The sequence below is a fragment of the Acomys russatus genome, chromosome 27 (genome assembly GCF_903995435.1).
Source record: "Acomys russatus chromosome 27, mAcoRus1.1, whole genome shotgun sequence".
Lineage (NCBI taxonomy): Eukaryota > Metazoa > Chordata > Mammalia > Rodentia > Muridae > Acomys > Acomys russatus.
In genome coordinates, this window is record NC_067163.1 from 56,349,562 (window position 1) to 56,367,775 (window position 18,214).

Sequence of the window (18,214 nt, forward strand, 5' to 3'; positions counted from 1 at the left end):
CCCTAGACCCCACTTTGTGGTTGTGAGGCTTTCACTCAGCCTGGAGCTTGGTCCTCTGGCCACGCTGGCTGGCCTGGAGCTCAGGCATCTGCCTGACTCTGCCCCCCAGTGCAGAGACCGCAGCAGGCCTGTTCTCTCGGCGGTCCTCACAGTTGCTTAACAACTGAGCCATCTCCCTAGCCTCCCTGTTCCTGAGACAATCCTACAATGTAGCCCAGGCTAGCCTAGAGCTCCTAGACTCCAGTCTCAGGCCCCCAAGTACTGACACTATGGTGTGTCACCCATGTGCACCTCAGAAACTTTATCTTGTTTTGTTTGTTTGACATGAGTTCTCACGATAGCCCAGGCTAACCTAAAAGTTCTTAAAACCCCACCAGGGAGACCCGAGACCAGGGAGGCCACGTGGACCCTTTGGTGGAGACCCTCAGTCCCCCAGCCTGAACCAAGCAGGGGTGAGTTTTCTGTTATCCACACACCAGCCCTTTCCCTCAAGCCCACACAGAACTACAGCAGAGCGTTTTCCTGAGGGGATGTGGAGTCCACACCTGATATGCTGGCACTCTCGAGGCTGAGACGGGGCAATTTTGAGTTCTGGGTCAGCCTAGACTACTTAGCAAAACCATGTCTCAGAACACTGTCCATCCAGGTCCCATAAGGAACATGTGGGGGAGTCCCCAGGCCCACATGGTGTGTGACCCCATGTGTGGAAATGTCTAGAACAGGGAACCCCACAGAACCAGGAAACAGAAGGAAAGGGGAAGGGGGGAGGGGGAGGGGGAGAGGGGGAGGGAGCAGGAGCAACAGCTGCCTTGAAGACCAGGGAGTGTCTTGGAGTTAGACTCAGGTAATGAGGACACCGGAAAGAAAACCACACCAAATGCCATATAACTGTGCACTTTAACATAGTGATGTTTATGCAAAATTCACTAAATTAGAAAAAGAAAAGATCCAGGCGTGGTGGTGCATGACTCCAGTGTTCTGCAGGCGGAGGTGGGGGGGAACCACTGTGAGTCTGGGGCCAGCCTGGACTATATAGCAAGTTCTAGGACAGCCACGGCTACATAGAGAGATCCTATCTTATGTTGTTTTTCAAGACAGGGTTTCTCTGTGTACCCTTTGCTGTCCTGGACTCACTCTGTAGACCAGGCTAGCCTCGAACTCACAGCGATCCACCTGCCTCTGCCTCCCGAGTGCTGGGATTAAAGGCGTGAGCCACCACACCCGGATGAGAGATCCTATCTTAACAAAACAAACAAACAAACAAAAGAGGATGAATGAGCCGGGCGCGGTGGCGCACGCCTTTAATCCCAGCACTCGGGAGGCAGAGGCAGGCGGATCGCTGTGAGTTCGAGGCCAGCCTGGTCTACAAAGTGAGTCCAGGATGGCCAAGGCTACACAGAGAAACCCTATCTCGAAAAACCAAAAAAAAAAAAAAAAAAAAAAAAAAAAAAAGAGGATGAATGAGATGGCTAGCCTGAGTGTGTAAGTTCCCTCTGCACAGTCAGTGTGGGGACAGAGGGCACCTGAGGGCTGTCCTGTGCCTCCACTCACGCTCTCGGCCGTGCCCGTGCACACATGCACGCACACTGTAGTGAGCGAAAAGCCTCCATATCTGTCCACTGCCCAGAGCACACCCCGATGGTCCTTTCCATTTGACTTAAGTGCTGTACATCTGTCCTCCACCTTCCCTGTGGAGCTGAGGCTGGCCTGGGTCCCAGCCTCCTCCTGCCCTGGCCTCCTGAGTGCAGGGATGTGCAGGTGCGTGGACCTCCACGTTGCACTGCATTTATTGAGCATGTAGTACACCCGGCTGGTCCCCAGTGTGGGCTGCCTCCCTTCTCCCTGTCATCTGAGTGGGCAGGACAGAAGCTGGGTACTGTCCGCCTTGTTCCTTTTACTCCCTCCCTCGGCCCTCTCTTACAGAACAGCCACTCTGCCCAGCCGTGCACAATGGGGAGGAAAAAAATCCAGATCTCGCGAATTCTAGACCAAAGGAATAGGCAGGTGAGTTCCCAGGTGGCCTCATCGCCATTAGGGGGAGTGGTACTCTGGCTAGGGGCACACAGGTCAAAGTCAATCGATCTTACAGAGAAGTCTGAGTTCTGAGGCACCTTGGGGAGTCTGAGTGTGACAGAGAGCGTGGGTTCTGTTTCTGGGGCCCAGTCTTCTCCTTAGAAGGGAACTGGGCACGCAGAGAAGTTTCCGAGGTTCAGATGAAAACTGAGGCAGAGAAACTCATTTGCGGTCCCTCCTTTAACATCCCGCCTCACCCTAACTCCGGGGCTGTGGCGCAGGTGACCTTCACCAAGCGCAAGTTCGGGCTGATGAAGAAGGCTTACGAGCTGAGCGTGCTTTGCGACTGCGACATCGCGCTCATCATCTTCAACAGCGCGCAGCGGCTCTTCCAGTACGCGAGCAGCGACATGGACCGGGTCCTGCTCAAATACACTGAGTACAGCGAGCCGCACGAGAGTCGCACGAACGCGGATATTCTGCAGGTACTTGAGGTCGCCCGCAGACCCCGGGAGCTGCTCTAAGGCGGTGGGAAACTCGCTGTGGTGTTAGTCCCCGGGGTCCAGCTGGAGCAGGCCACGCCCATCCGCATCCCTCAGGGCAGACTGGCTAGGGAAGGTCTCCTCTCCAGGGACCCAGAGAACCAAGTTCCAGAAGTTGGGTTCCAGGAGTCGGGTAAGACGGGAGCCCCCGCCCTGTCATCTGCTGTTCCCGCAGACACTGAAGAGGAGGGGCGTGGGCCTCGATGGGCCTGAGCTGGAAGTGGAGGAAGGGCCTGAGGGTCCGGGAGAGAAGCTGCTGAGGACGCTGGGAGGCGACAGGAGCTCGGCCTCGCCCCTGCCTCGGATCTATGTAAGAGGACTTGCCGGTTCCTTCTTCGAATTCCCCCACCCCCAGACAGACTTCCAATCCAGAGTTTGAGGCTGAGTTTCTGGGAGGAGTGATAAAGGGCCAGACAGGGAAGCCACCTGTGTGCAAGCTAGTCTTGTCCCGGGTAGGTGAGGCACCAGTCCCTGAGGAATGCCCTTTATGACCTGGGCTTCGAAGGGGGTGACAGCTCAACAGCCACAACCAATGATCTGCAGAGAGACGCTATTTTGCAGAGGCCGGACCCACCCGGCAACTCCAGCCCAAGTCTAGGCCTGAGTGGAGAGGGACCCTCAGAGACTGACTGCCCCGTCTCTCTGCCCACAGCCAGTGGCCCCTGCGATGTCGGTCTCAGAGCTGTCATACCGGGTCCCACCCGCCACTCCAGGCTGTGACCCTGGCGGGCTAGGGGAGTCGTCTGCACACAGCCGCCAGCCTCACTTTCGACCCCCGGGTGAGCTTTAGGGGCAGCCAGGATTGGGTGGGCAGAAGGGCACAAGGAGCCCGGACTCTGGTCTCGCTGGGTGACACGACCACCTCTCTCTCCCTGGGTCTCTCCCCCCAGGTCTGGGACACCCCATCTTCTCTCCGAGCCACCTCGCGGGCAAGACGCCCCCACCCCTGTACCTAGCGACTGACGGGCGGAGGCCAGACCTGCCCCCGGGCCTGGTTGGGGCCCGAGGGGGACTGGGCACCTCGGTGAGGGGGAGGGGAGGGAGTTGAGGGAGGATGGAGGAGGAAGAGGAGAAGGAGGGAGGAAAGAATAGGGAGGAAGGGAGGAGGCAGGTGGTCACACCCAGGCCTCAGTTTCCTTCCTTGCTGTCCCCGCAGAGGAGCCTGTACAGCGGTCTGCAGAGCCCCGGCACTACTCCGGGCCCCGCTCTGGGTAGCTTTGCCTTCCTGCCAACAGGCTCCGCAGGTGCGCGCACCCCGTCTGCCTTGTCTGCCCTTGGGGTCCAGGCGTGGGAGGGCTAGGGTACTGACAGGAGACCCGCCGGCTCAGCAAACCTCTGCCGGCAGATTGCAGCCCCGGAGACGCCGCTCAGCTTCCGTTGCAGCCTTCTCCCTGGCCACCAACGAGGGACGCGGTGGATCCTGTCCGGCCAGCGTGAGTTGGGCGCCCCCTGGCGGCCAGGAGTGAGCCTCGCCTGGACCGGGCTGTGGGTGGGGCCATGAGATTTAGGGGTGGGGGTGGGGTGTCCCAGAACCCCAAGACCCGCAAGCTTACTTACCTATCTTGTGGATCTCTTCCCTCCCTGCCTTCCTTACCCCGTCTCTCCAGCAGTGCCCGCAGTCTATGTGAGGAGGGTCCGCCCAGCAGAGTGGCGTCCCCTCCGACGCCTCCGATGAGCATCAAGTCGGAGCGTCTGTCTCCAGCCACTGGGGCCTCGGGCGACTTCTCCAGGTCGTTTCCCTACCCACTGCTCCTTGCCAGGCCCCTGGCAGAGCCACTGCGGCCCGCGGCCTCCCTGCGCCGCTTGACCCCTGACGGCTGGTCGCGGTAGCGCTCCAGGAGGCTCCTCCACAGAGACACCCCCCCCCCCCCGTTTCGGGTTCTTTGCACAGCCAGGAGGGCGAGGACAGACGATGTGCACCACCTGTGAGGCCCTGTCCCTTCCTGGGGGGGCCGCTGCATCAATAAAGCCCAAGGGATCTGGAAGGGCGCTGGGCAGCCCACCCCGAGAGCCCGGGATAGTCACACCTAGTCTCCCCAAAGGCCTCCTTTATGCCTACACTGGATTGGGGGTACACGCCGAAGAAACGGATTCCGAGAGGAAGGGTAGTTCTAGGCCAGTCTGACACAGAAATGACACAGCTTCATAAAAGTAAACATGACTCCGCCCAAGATGGCCCAGGGGGTAAAGGCACTCGCTGCCATCCTTGTCCATCCGAGTTCTATTGGTGGAAGGAAAGAACCAGCCGCCTGTCTGCAAGTCGTCTGTCTGCAAGTCGTCCATTGACTTCCGCGTGGAGGCACCCCCCCCACACACACACACACAGACACACTCTCAAAATGAATGAATAAACATATAAATGGGGAGCGGGCGGGAGAAGGGTCAACGGCAGGCAAGCTTGCTGCACAAGCAGTAAGATCTGGGTTCAAATCTCCAACACCCCCATATAAGAAGCTGGATGTGGTCTGGGTGCTGTAACCTAGTGCCACGGAGTGAGGTGGAGACAGGATCACTGGGGCTTAGTGGCCCAGCTCTGGGTTTTTAGTAACAGCCCCTGTCTGAAGAGAGTAAGATACCTGCCCCCCACCCCCCCACCCCCGGCTGTGTTGGCACTGTCCCACAAGTAGACAGACATAAAGCATGTAAAAACAAAGAGGAAAGCGGGGCTCTTTCAAGGACACCCTCCTTCAAGCGTGTCTTGGGCTGAAGAGGGCAAGATGATGATTACACGATCATGTGACTAGAGTTCATCCCCCACCCCTCCCCCCAACACCCTGGTAGAGCTGGGGGCGTCCTGTATGCACATGCTGATAACCCGAGCTCAAGTGGAGGTTTGCTGGCTGTTAGGCTGGCCTAGAAAACTCAACCTCGGGTTCAGGCAGAGTCCCTGGCTCAAAGGGGACACTCTTATGGCTTCTGGGAGGGGACAGGCAAGTATCCCTGGGACCTTACACACACTTACCTAAATTATTATACCCAAACACTTTTTAGTTTTTAAAGGGCCAAAGTCCCCTAGGGCAGGCGAGAGGACTCCGCTAGTGGGAAAAGGCTCTTGCCACTCTGCGTTCAGTCCGAGGAGGAAACTCACACTGAAGAAGGAGAACATTGACCCCACGAGTTGTCCTCCATGTTGTCTCCTTCCCCAAGCACATAAGTCAGTGGTTCTCAACCTAGGGGTTGCCTGAGGTCATTGAAAAACACAGATATTTACATTACTCTTTTTTTTTTTTTTTTTTTTTTTTTTTTTTTTTTTTTTTTTGGTTTTTTCGAGGCAGGGTTTCTCTGTGTAGCCTTGGCTGTCCTGGACTCACTTTGTAGACCAGGCTGGCCTCGAACTCACAGCGATCCGCCTGCCTCTGCCTCCCGAGTGCTGGGATTAAAGGCGTGCGCCACCACGCCCGGCTTTACATTACTCTTTATAACAGTAAAATTACAGTTACGAGGTGGCAAGGGAAATAATTTTATGGTTAGGGGGGGGTCACCACAACATGAGGAACTGTATTCAAGGGTCGCAGAATAAAAAACATTGAGAACAGCCGGGCATGGCGGCACACGCCTTTAATCCCAGCACTCGGGAGGCAGAGGCAGGGAGATCACTGTGAGTTCGAGGCCAGCCTGGTCTACAAAGTGAGTCCAGGACAGCCAGGGCTACACAGAGAAACCCTGTCTTGGGAGGGGGCGGGAAAGCAGACAACCATGTAATCCACTACACCTGCCTGGCTAGTGGCTACTTTTCAGAAAAGTCAGCCACACACAGATGTCCGGGCTAAGTTCTGGATGGGGTGCTGGTGGTGGTCGGGGGGTACAGTGAGCTGGGGAGGATGCTCACACAGTACAGGACTTGTGTGTGCACATCTGGGTTCCACCGCCAGCAACGAGAACGCCCACCAGACATAGTGACAGCTGTCGCTTGAGCATTTTAGAGGTGGAGGCTGGGGGGATCAGAACTTCAAGGCCACTAAAAGCAAACAGAGCCAGAAAGCCTGTTCAGCGGGTTGAGGCCTTTCCTGTGGGACCTGAATTTGATCCCCTGGGGACACATGATAGAAGGAAGAACTGACAAAACATCCTCTGTCCTCCACACACTCACAAATAAATAAATGTAGCAAGAAGCCCCCAGCCCCAAGCAAAAACAAAACAGGGCAGAAAGTTAGGTGGTTGGTTAGGAGTAAATACTGCTGTCGCAGAGGCCCAGGTTCAGTCCCAGCACTCTCCTCAGTTTGAGAGCAACCACATGTACCTTCAGGTTCAAAGGATCAGGCTCTCCACTGGACCGCCGCCCCCCCCCCCCCCCAGCACACACCCACACAAATACAGGCCCATACTAGCTGTGGTGCTCCTAGCACTAGGGAGGCAGAGGCAGTCAGATCTCTGAGTTCAAGGCCAGCTTGGTCTACAGAGTAAGTTCCAGGACACTCAGGAATGCACAAAACCAAGGCTGGGTGTGGTACCATATGCCTTTAATCTCAGCACTCAGGAGGCAGAGGCAGGTGCATCTTTGTGAGTTCGAGGCCAGCCCGGTCTACAGAGAGTCTAGGACAGCACAGCCAAGGCTACACAGAGAGACCCTATCTCAAAAAAAAAAAAAAAAAAAAAAGAAAAGAAAAAGAAAAAAAGAAAAGAAAAACAAAGGCAAATAAACAAACAAAACAACAAAAGAACCCCTCTGCCACCCCCTCCTCTTTCTCACTTTTCTTTGTGTAGCATTCACTGTCTCTGAACTCCTTTTGTAGACAAGGCTGGCCTCGAACTCACAGAGGTCCACCTCCTGTCCCAGCTATGGAAAGAAGCTTGTTTGTTTGTTTGTTTGTTTTTCGAGACAGGATTTCTCTGTGTAGCCTTGGCTGTCCTGGACTCACTTTGTAGACCATGCTGGCCTTGAACTCACAGCAATCTGCTGGAAGTAAGTGTCTGTCTGTTTGTTTGTTTGTTTGTTTATAGGTCCCATGTGGTAGCGTGCGCCTTAAATTTCTGCACTAGGGGAGCAGAGGATGTAGACTCCCATGAGTTTAGGCCAGCCTAGTCTTCATAGGGAGTTCCAGGACAGCCCAGATGAGATTACATAGGGACTCAGCCACACACCGACACCCACACACCACACCCACACCCGCAAGGCGGAGGGAGCGGGGGTGGGGGGTGGGGGGGGGAGGAAGGAAGAAGAGAAGAGAGGCAGCGGTCAGAAAAGCTCCCGCTCCCGCGAAGAACTACAGTTCCCGGCACGCATTGCGCACACCCACCGCTCTTATCCCGACGACTGGCTTCTCAGGATGCTCGTCAATAGGATCCGGACTCTAACTGGCCGAGATCTCCCGGTCTTTCCCGCCTCCAGCCTGGTGCGTGGGTGAGCCCCAAGCGCGGACATGGTGAGCAGGCCCTGTGGGGCCCCTCGTGGGAGACGTGCGGGGTCGGGCCGGGCAGAGGGAGGCACAGGGACTGCGGGGGTCGAGGAGGGCCTGGCAGAGCTGAAAGGGACCCCCGAAGGCTTGGAGGGCGACTGCAAGTGGGGTGCAGTCGGTGGTGCGGGACGCGGTGGCGGGTGAAGCCCGGGCTCTCTGGTCAGGAATGAGGGAGCCCGGCTTGCAGCAGGTTTTGCTTTCTGACAGGGTATCATATAGCGCAGGTTGTCCCAAAACGTCTCCGTAGCCTGGGGTGACCTCGAGCTTCTGAATCTTCTGCCTCTGGAGCGCTGGGGTGACAAGTGTGTACCACTATACACGGCTTTCTATTTTCTTTTTTCTTGGTTTTTTGAGACAGGGTCTCTCTGTGTAGCCCTGGCTGTCCTGGACTCACTCTGTAGACCAGGCTGGCCTCGAACTCACAGCGATCCGTCTGCCTCTGCCTCCCAAGTGCTGGGATTAAAGGCGTGCGCCACCACGCCCGGCTCTATTTTCTTTTTAAGTATTTTATTTATTCCTTTACTATATTTATTAAGTGTGAATGTTTTGTAAGTCCGTCTGGGCACCACGTATGTGTCGGCTGTTCTTAGAAGCCAGAGAAGACATGTAGCCTCTCAGGGACTGGAGTTAGGGTTATGAGCTGCCAAATCGGTGCCGGGAATGGAACGTGTGGCCTGCACTCTTAACCACTGAGCCGTCTCCCCAATATCCCTCTCCTTTTATTTTTGTTTTTGCCAGTTAAAAAATATAAATTGTTATTTACAAAGGGCCTTACGGGTGGAGCTGGGCATGATGTCCCCACATTAATCTCAGCACTCAGGAGGTAGAGGCAGGTACGTCTCTTGAGTTCCAGGACATCCCAGGGCTACACACTGAAACACTGTCTCTAAAAATCAAAACTAAAGTGTACTCCAGCACACCTGGCTTACAGAATATTTTTAATGACCAGTTGGTTTTAATATTAATCTGCATTTCATGTTAATTGGTTATAACGCCAGAACACTAGCAGACAGCTCTCATGGCACATAGTTTGTGTAATTAGATAATTACAGAAATTAGTGCTGTGTCAAGCAGGGAGCCTGGCTCAGCTGCCGACTGAAAAACCTTGTGAAGCTGTCCTCGGAATTCTTACTTAGGGTAGAATGGAGAGCTGGGCAGCAGTTCAAGGTGCATACTGAGTTCCTGACCACCCTGGGCTTTAGGACCCCCCCCCCCCCCGTCTTGTTGTTTATTTGTTTGTTGACACAGGGTTTCTCTGTGTAGCCTGGGTGTCCTGAAACTCGCTCTAGTCCAGACTGGCCTCCGACTCAGAGGTCTGCCTGCCTCTGCCTCCTGAGTGCTGGGGTTAAAGGTACCGTCATGCCTGGCAGGAAACATCCTTTAAACAAATAGTTAGCACCGAGAGATGGCTCAGAGTTTAAGAGCACTGGCTGCTCTTCCAGAGGTCCTGAGTTCAATTCCCAGCAACCACATGGTGGCTCACAACCATCTATAATGTGATTTGATGCTCTCTTGTGGCCTGCAGGCGTACAAGCAGGCAGAGCACTGTATACATAATAAATAAATAAATAAATAAATAAATAAATAAATAAATCTTTTAAAAAATTAGTTTGATGTGGTGGGTCTGGCCTTTAATCCCAACACTGGGGAGCCAGAGGCAGGCAGATTTCTGCAGGTTCAAGGTCAGCTTGGTTTACATAGGGCAACCAGTGCCACACACATACACACACAAAAAAAAGTGCGCAGGGAAAGGGTTTGGAAACTCTAATAAAGGTCAGTACTGGAGTTACTTCAGGGAGCTTGAGAGTTTCTGACTAGAGCTGCTCCCTCAGGCGGTCCTCGGAGTGCAACTGGTGGTGACGCTGTTCGCAGCCACCCTCATGCACAGGCTGGCCCCACACTGCTCCTTCGCCCGCTGGCTGCTCTGCAACGGAAGGTACGGCGCTGTCCCCCGCTGAGGTCCTGATTCTGTGTGGGTGTGTGTCTCCACATGTGGGTTTGTGCATGTGAGTGGTGAGTGCAGGCCCCTGGGGAGGCCAGAGGCATCAGGGTTGGACTTACAGGCAGTTGTGAGCTGCCTGATGTGGGGCTGAGAATGCAGCCCGGGTCCTCTGGTGGAGCCCCAAGTGCACTTACCTGCTAGTTTTGTTGTTTTTAGACAACAGTCTCACACTACCTCAGGCTACCTGTGAAAGGGTGGCAGTCCCTCTACCTCAGCCTCCCATCCGCATTTTATTTTATTTTATTATCTGGTTTTTCTTTCTTTCTTTCTTTCTTTTTTTTTGGTTTTTCGAGACAAGGTTTCTCTGTGTAGCCTTGGCTGTCCTAGACTTGCTTTGTAGACCAGGCCGGCCTCGAACTCACAGAGATCTGCCTGCTTCTGCCTCCCGAGCGCTGGGATTAAAGGCGTGCGCCACCGTGCCCGGCTATTATCTGGTTTTTCAAGACAGGGTTTCTCTGTGCTAGCCCTGGCTATCCTAGACTCACTTTGTGTCCTCAAACTCACAGCAGGATTACCTGCCTCTGCCTCCCAAGTGCTGGGATTACAGACGTGCACCACCATGCCTGGCTTTTATTTTTTAAAGATTTATTTATTTATTATTTATACAGTATTCTGTCCAGCCTGGAAGCCAGAAGAGGGTACCAGATCTTATTGTAGATGGCTGTGAGCTACCATGTGGTTGCTGGGAATTGAACTCAGGACCTCTGGAAGGGCAGTCAGTGTTCCTAACTTCTGAGCCATCTCTCCAGAACCTCCCACTCACATTTTAAAGACAGATTTCTTTTCAATTGTGTGTGTCCCTGTATGTCTGCGTGTGGTTTGTGCCTTTCTTTTTTTTTTAATTATTTATTGTGTATACAGTGCTCTGCCTGCATGTACACCTGCAGGACAGAAGAGGGCATCAGATTGGGTTGTAGATGGTTGTGAGCCACCATGTGGTTGCTGGGAATTGAACTCAGGACCTCTGGAAGAGGAGTCAGTGCTCTTAACCTCTGAGCCATCTCTCCAGCCTGATTTGTGCCTTTCCTAAGTGAGAACTGTCAGTTATAGATGGGTGTGGGCCACACAGCTTTGTGCTGGGAGCAATCATGGGTCGTCTGGGAGGAGCAAGAGCTTTTTTTTTTTAAAAAACAAAGTCTTGTTTTTATTGGTTATAACAAATTACCATAATCAGGAACTCAAGCTTTTTAAAAAATATTTTATTTAATTTTAATTTATGTGCATTGGTGTGAGGGTATCAGATCTTGGAGTTACCATGTGAGCTGCCATATGGGTGCTGGGAATTGAACCTGGGTCCTTTGAAAGAGCAGGCAGTGCTCTTAGCCACTGAGCCATCTCTCCAGCCCTGAGTAAGAGCTTTTTAACTAAGCACTGGGCCACCTTCCAGCCACCAACTTTATTCTTCTTATTTTGTGTAATGTTTAGTGCTGCCCTGGCCCTCATGTGAGCCAGGCTGTAAAGTTGGTTGTTTCCACTTTAAGTTGGCTTCGGTGGAAAGTGCCTTTACCTGCTGTGTGCTGTGCCGTCTCCTTGCTCCTTTGAAGTCTTTGTTTGTTTATTATTCGTTAGGGCATGGTATCTCTACATAGTCGTGGCTGCCTTGGAACTCACTCTCTATACCAGGCTGACCTTGAACTCACAGAGATCCACCTGCCTCCACACTCCTGCACATGCCGCTGCCACCACCACCACCGCTGCCGCCGGCCTTTGGTGTCTTTAAAGTACACTTCAGATCTGTCTTGACAAAAGAGCCTCCCCCACCCCCACTCCTCTTCTCCTGGCCTTTTATAATCTGGGTTATTACTGTTCTTCCTGTTTTGGTGTCTGGCCTGGTCTGAGAATACCTCGGGAGTGATTTCTCCCCCACCACCCGCCCCCAAATAATACATGGGCCCCAGATAGTCAGCTTACAGATTTAAGGGTGTCCTAGATTCCTGGGCTCCTTGTGGCTGGATCAGTGCCCCCATCCCATCTTCCCAGAATTTCCCTAGCTATGGCCACACCCAGGCACCATGGTTCACCTTCCCACAGGGCTGTCCCTGCCCCAGCTCAGACAATGCCCAGTGTTCGGGTCTCAAGACCAGAATCAAGTTCTTTGCCTGGGGACCCCAGGCCAAGCTTTCCTGACTTTCTTTTACCCTCAGTCTGTTCCGGTACATACACCCCTCAGAGGAGGAACTGCGTGCGCTTGCAGGGAAACCGAGGCCCAGGGGCAGGAAGGATCGGTGAGTGGCCCCATGGAGCCCAGGCAGGGCTATGCCCTCTCGTCCGGTGACAGGCCTCACCTCTGCCGGAAGACATGGCAGCTCTGGGGGGGGCATGGCCTGCCCTCCAACTTATGGTGCTGCTGGGCACAGTGGCTGCAGTTAGCATCTTGTATTCCTTGCTGTTTGCTGTGGGCTGGCCCTGAGTCTCATACCTAAAGTGGCTGAGGTGTTTCCAGGCCAGCACCATCCAAGCTTTCTAGGAGGCCCGGGGGAGATCGCTGTCCCTCACCTCTCACTGTCCCCATGTGCTCAGGTGGACAAATGGCCCTCTCGATGAGAAGCCACTGTCAGTGCCTCGAGACGCCCATTTCCAGCTGGAGACCAGACCTCTCACGGCTGTGGATGCCCTAGGTAACACCCAGCTCGGTCCCCACTCCCCTTCCCTATGCTGGGGTTAGCCTGCCCAGGAGGGCTGTGGGGTCCCCCAAGCCTGGAGCAGGCTGCTGAGCTCCTGTCCCCGCAGTCCTGCGCTTCTTTCTGGAATACCAGTGGTTCGTGGACTTCGCTGTGTACTCCGTTGGTGTGTACCTCTTCACGGAGGCCTACTATTTTGTGCTGGGCCCGGTCCAGGAGACCAACATCGCTGTGTTCTGGTGCCTGCTCACGCTGGCCTTCTCTTTGTATCCTTCCCTGGGGCTCAGCCCATGGGTCTCAGGCCCCCAGTGTCCCTGACTCTCCAGCTTGCTGTCTGTGAGTCAGCCACTGTGCCATAAACCTGCCTCAGAGTCAGGGGTATGCAGGGCATCCTGGTCTCACCCTCCATCACCAGGCGACAGGTGCATCACTGCACTGGTCACACAGTCTGGTTCTCTTGGATTGGCCCCAATTGGGTGAGTTCCTTCCCCTCCATGCCCCTGGGTTCACACATAGAGGCTGGGGTTCTATCCCACGCATTGTTTTTGGGTTTCTTGTTGTTTGATTTTGTTCTTGTTTTGAGACAGGGCTTCTCTCTTTAGCCTTAGCTGTCCTAGACTCACTTTGTAGCCCAGGCTGGCCTCGAACTCACAGCGATCTGCCTGGCCTCTGCCTCCCAAGTGCTAGATTAAAAGCGCCACCACGCCCATCTCATCCCAAGCATTGTCCCTCTAAAAAAAAAATGGCTTCTGACTTTTCAAATGCTACCTCTGCATGCCCATCCCTCCCTAGGTGCAGCCACCATGGTTTCTGATTGGCCACAGGCCCTTAGGCCACCTCCAACCACACACCAGCACAGCCAACTCCCCTGATCCCACACCCCAAGTTTAAACTCCAGGTCAATTCCTCTAGTGTTGTCTGTGCCCTTGAGATGGGGGTCAAGGAAGGGCCCGAGATTGTCCCTGGCTTTCTTAACCCCATCCCCAGCAAGGTGTTCCTCATGATGACCCGGCTGTACTTCAGCGCCAAGGAGGATGGCGAGCGCTCGGTGTGTCTAGCCTTCGGCTTCCTCTTTCTCCTCCTGGCCATGCTGGTTCAGGTGGTGCGGGAGGAGACGCTGGAGCTGGGCCTGGAGCCAGGTATGGGTGCCCCTGGCTGGCCTCGAACTCACAGAGATCCTCCTGCCTCTGTCACAGAGTGCTGGCTTTAAGATGTAGCTGTTATTACTATAAAGATTTATTTTTATTCAATGCGTGTGGATGTTTTGCCATGATGTGTCTGTGTGCCAGGTTGTGCAGTACCAGCAACGGCCAGAAGAGGGCACTGGAGTTCCAGAGGCTTGCAGGCCGTAGTGTGGGTGCTGGGATATGAATGTGGGCTTTGTGAAAGAGCGGCAAGAGCTCTTAATTGCTGAGCCATCTCTCTAGCCTCTGTTTTGTTTGTCTGGTTTTGTTTATTATTTAATTATTTATTTTATGTATGCGAGCGCTATGTTTCCATGCACACTAGAAGAGGGCATCAGATCCCACGACAGATGGCTGTGAGCCACCATGTGGATGCTGGGGATTGAACTCGGGACCTCAGTGTTTTTAGTTGTTGAGCCATCTCTCCAGCCCTTCATGGTATTTTTGGTTTTGTTTTGTTTTTAAGATTTATTTAAAATTGCCGTTCTGTGTATGTGTGTGTTTGTGTGTGTGCTCGAGCGTGCAGGTGCTATTCCAGCCTAAAAGAGGGTAAACTAAACGACTTAAAAGTTGGATACCCCAGAGCAACAGTTACAGACGGTTGTGAACCACCCTACATGGGTCTTGGGAACCAAACTGGCGTCCTCTTGGCCAGTGCCTTCTCTGAGCACTCTCCCCAGCCCTGGGTTCTGTTTTGGAAGAGTCTGATCCCAGCAGGGCTCCATGCAGCTCAGGGGCAGGGCACTTGCACCATGGGATGCAAATAGAGGGTACAAATAAAAGTTGCTGTCTGTCCTGGGGTCGGGCCTGCGGAGCTCTGCGAGCAGGGCAGCCTGAGTTTGCACCCACGTAAAGGGTAGAAATTGGCTGCCCACACCTGTAAAGTCCAGCACTGGGTGGCAGCACTGGGAGGCAGAGGCAGGCGGATCTGCAAGCAGGAAGGCAAGACAGCCTACCTTTTCAGAAACCAAAGCAGTCGATACCACTTGATTCTCTCCTTCCCTCAGGCCTGGCCAGCATGACCCAGAACCTGGAGCCTGTTCTGAAGAAGCAGGATTGGGACTGGGCGTGAGTCCTGGGGTGGGCGCAGGTAGGGGAGCATCCATAGCCCGCTCTGCCTGCGGGCTGAATTCTGACCAGCAGTGAGTTTTTCTGACACCATCTCTTCTTCCCAGACTCCCTGTGGTCAAGCTGACCATCCGCCTTGGCCTGGCAGTGCTAGGCTCTTTGCTGGGCGCCTTCCTCATTTTCCCGGGCCTGAGGCTGGCCCAGACCCACCAGGACGCGCTGACCCTGTCTGAGGACCGGCCGCTGCTGCAGTTAGGCGGGTCTCCCCCCCGGGGTGGGATAGAGGTTGTGGTAGAAGCTGGTGTCAGGAGCCTGGTCCCACCGCGCTGCTCGCCCTCAGGCTGCTCCTGCACACCAGCTTCCTGTCGCCCCTGTGCACCTTGTGGCTCTGGACAAAGCCAGTCGCCCGGGACTTCTTGTATCAGGCTCCCATGAAGAACGTGACCTTCTCTCTGTGCGTGTTGGGGGACCCTGAGAGACCTGGGGTGCCTGAGGCCATGAGCTGGGAAGATGGTGGCCTGGGGAAAGAGGGCTCACCCAGCTTCCCCATCTGGTTGGCTCTTGTTGCAGGCCGTCAGAAGGGGCCTTCGACTCCCTGCGCCTCTGGGTGCTGGTGGTGCTGTGTCTGCTGCGGCTGGCGGTGACCCGGCCCCACCTGCAGGCCTACCTGTGCCTGGTCAAGACTCGGGTGGAGCAGCTGCGCAAGGAGGCGGGCCGCATCGAGGCCCGCGAAATCCAGCAGCGGGTTTGCACCCCTGGTGGCCTGGTCGTGGGGGGTCCCTTCCCTGGGAAGACCACCCCTCTGCAGCCTCCATTGTCTCCCCCGTCAGGTGATCCGGGTCTACTGCTACGTCACGGTGGTGAGCCTGCAGTACCTGACGCCGCTCATCCTCACTCTGCACTGCACACTGCTGCTCAAGACCCTGGGTGCGGGGCTGGGGGGAGGGGAGGGGAGAGGGGCGAGGCGGGGGTGGGGCCAGCAAATAGAGGGTGGGGACAGGTCTGGTAAGGGTGGGACCTTCCAATAAAAGGTGAGGGTGGGGTCTCTGAGCGAGGGCAAGGCAGGCTGTTAGAGGTGGGGGCGTGGCCTGTTGAGGGTGGGGCCGGCAGATGGAAGTGTGGGCAGGGTTTGGGCAAGGCTACAGGCAAGACCTCTAGACGGAAGGTTGGAGGTGGGGTCAGCAGGTAGTGTGGGCGGGGCCAGCAGACTAACCTCGGATGTGAAAGCCTCCTGACTCCCACCGGTCTGTCTCCACTCACACTTCCCTTCTTCACTCTTGCAGGTGGCTATTCTTGGACACTGGGCCCAGCTCCTCCCCCATTGGCCTCATCCCAGCCGTCAGACACTTTGATCTCTGTAGACACGGCAGGAGACGAGGCCCAGCAGACTGCGGCCCAGGTCGCAAAGGTCCTGGGTGGCCTGCTCACACCCCCTTTCCTCCGTGGCGTGCTGGCCTATCTCATCTGGTGGACTGCTGCCTGCCAGCTGCTCTCCAGCCTCTTCGGCCTCTATTTCCACCGGCACCTGGCAGCCTCGTAGCATGACACTTTCTGGGGTGCTGGCATCTGATCCGTGCCCACTAGGACTGGGACTGCCCCCTGTGTGATGACCCTGGGTAGGGGTTGGAACTCCCCACCGTCTCTCTCACCTCAGTGCCTAGATCATGGACTCCTGGAATCAGTCTCCCCTGGGCCTGGAGGCCATGGGCCCAATGTGTGTGCATGCATGCGCGCAGGTGCAGGATTTCAGCCGGGGGCGGGGGGACTGCTCTCAATAAAAGGGAGGGGACACTTTTTACAGAAATATCCCAGAGGCCGGAGAAATAAGCAGGGGACACCTGGATGGTAAGAGTGGCCGGGGAGAGCGGTACTAGGGAGCAGTAGGAAGCTGGAGGTCAGAGGAGGAGGAGAGAGCTAGAGGTGGGGCTCCGTCCCAGTATCCACACAGCCCTCACCAGGAGGGGGGCTGAGGCAGGAGGATTAGCCTAGCCTAGTAACAAGACCATGACTCTTGAGTGTGACTGCCTATGTGCCTGCAAAGCTGTGAGGATGGTTGCTGTCATGTATTTCAACGCTTTGGTACCTGAGGGTCACCAACTCCAGGATTGTCCTGTTGCTGTGACTCAGTGTGTGTGTGCATGCGTGTGTTTAGGAGACATGCATGAGCTGTGTGACCCTCCCACATATGCAAAATGTGTACTGAGAATAAATGAAAAAATGTAGGGCTCCAGTAATGCCTCGCCACGCTGTCTGTGGGGACCTGTGTGACCTGCCCCAGCTGTCTGGAGAACAGCCAATAGCCTTGAGCCTTCAGGTTTCATCCTGGGGAGAAGGCACCTGGTCTCCATCCACGGAGTGTGACTGCCTATGTGCATGTGAGCACGGGTGCACAGGGCAGCATCAGAAGACACTCAGGTCCTAGCCTTCTGCCTTGAGACAGGGCCTCTTGTTCACCCCAAGTTGCTCAGGTTAGCTGTCCAACAGCTTCAGGGAGTCTGTGGCCCCAACCTGCCATAGGAGTGCTGGGATTAGACTTTATGTGGGCTCTGGAGACTTGAACTCAGGTCTTTGTTACTACAAGTATGGCTGATGTGTGTGTGGCATGAATCCACACGATTTCCTTGAAGGTCTTTCTGTAGTTTCTCTGCATCCCAAACTGACTCTGACAGGGGGCTGTAGGAGCTTATGGACGGTCCACGGCAATCAGGGATGGGCAAGAAAAGCGTGATGCCCCACAGGGGCACAGAAGAGCAGACAGTGCCAGGAAACAAAGGCCTGCTCTGTAGGGCACACACCTCAGAGGGCCCACCCCAGACACCCCACTGAGGGCCGCCTCGGGCCTGGGCTGTTTCTAAGCAGAGGTTCCTAGGTTTGCAGCCGATGCTTCTGGTTGCTGAGCATGGTGGGGCACAGTTAATGACTCCAGAGGCAGGCCAGCGTGTGGCAAGAATTAGAAGCCAACCTGGATCATATGTCTCAGATATGTAAAAAGAAAATCTACAAGACATGTTGTTATTGGCAGATTTAGCTGCATGGTTACTCTATTCCTGGGTCTTTGTCTTTTGGGGCCTTTTGTGTGATACGTAAGTGCTCTGCCCCTGGGCCATGCCCCAGCCCTCATGGGGGGGAGTGTTTCTACATGCTCTACTGTCCAGGCTGACTCTCCATCTTTGGCTATCAGTTTCATTCCTGGTAGCCTGGGTCACACTGACATCTATGAATAGAAAGATGCACACAGTGCTTGGACAAGGATAACCAAAGGGCTGGAGACATGGCTCCGCGGTGAAGAGTACTGGCTGGTCTGGCAGAGAACTCAGGCTCAGTTCTGAGCACCCACATGGTGCCTCATGAGCACCTGTGCCTCCAGCCTCAGAGGATCTGTTGTCAT

The 18,214-nt window shown here is 54.9% G+C and overlaps 2 protein-coding genes across 3 annotated transcripts; both read left to right on the plus strand.

The window, feature by feature from the left end:
* Nucleotides 1-404: 404 nt before the first annotated feature.
* Mef2b (myocyte enhancer factor 2B) lies at nt 405-4,406 on the plus strand. Its single transcript, XM_051169763.1, has 9 exons — nt 405-452; nt 1,924-2,004; nt 2,295-2,498; nt 2,731-2,865; nt 3,208-3,334; nt 3,446-3,579; nt 3,712-3,799; nt 3,901-3,988; nt 4,166-4,406. Exons 2-9 carry the CDS (start codon nt 1,951-1,953, stop codon nt 4,383-4,385), a joined length of 1,050 nt encoding a protein of 349 aa, XP_051025720.1. The 5' UTR covers nt 405-452; nt 1,924-1,950; the 3' UTR covers nt 4,386-4,406.
* Nucleotides 4,407-7,777: 3,371 nt separating this feature from the next.
* Tmem161a (transmembrane protein 161A) lies at nt 7,778-16,546 on the plus strand. 2 transcript variants are annotated; one of them, XM_051169856.1, is made up of 12 exons: nt 7,778-7,918; nt 9,784-9,887; nt 12,098-12,178; nt 12,474-12,571; nt 12,684-12,840; nt 13,562-13,713; nt 14,766-14,826; nt 14,934-15,077; nt 15,167-15,280; nt 15,397-15,571; nt 15,657-15,753; nt 16,110-16,546. In XM_051169856.1, the coding sequence occupies exons 1-12, from the start codon at nt 7,916-7,918 to the stop codon at nt 16,364-16,366; spliced, it is 1,443 nt and encodes a 480-aa protein (XP_051025813.1). In that variant the 5' UTR covers nt 7,778-7,915; the 3' UTR covers nt 16,367-16,546. The 2 variants fall into 2 exon arrangements, with proteins under 2 accessions (XP_051025813.1, XP_051025814.1); XM_051169857.1 differs by lacking the exon at nt 7,778-7,918 and adding an exon at nt 8,229-8,253.
* Nucleotides 16,547-18,214: the final 1,668 nt, after the last annotated feature.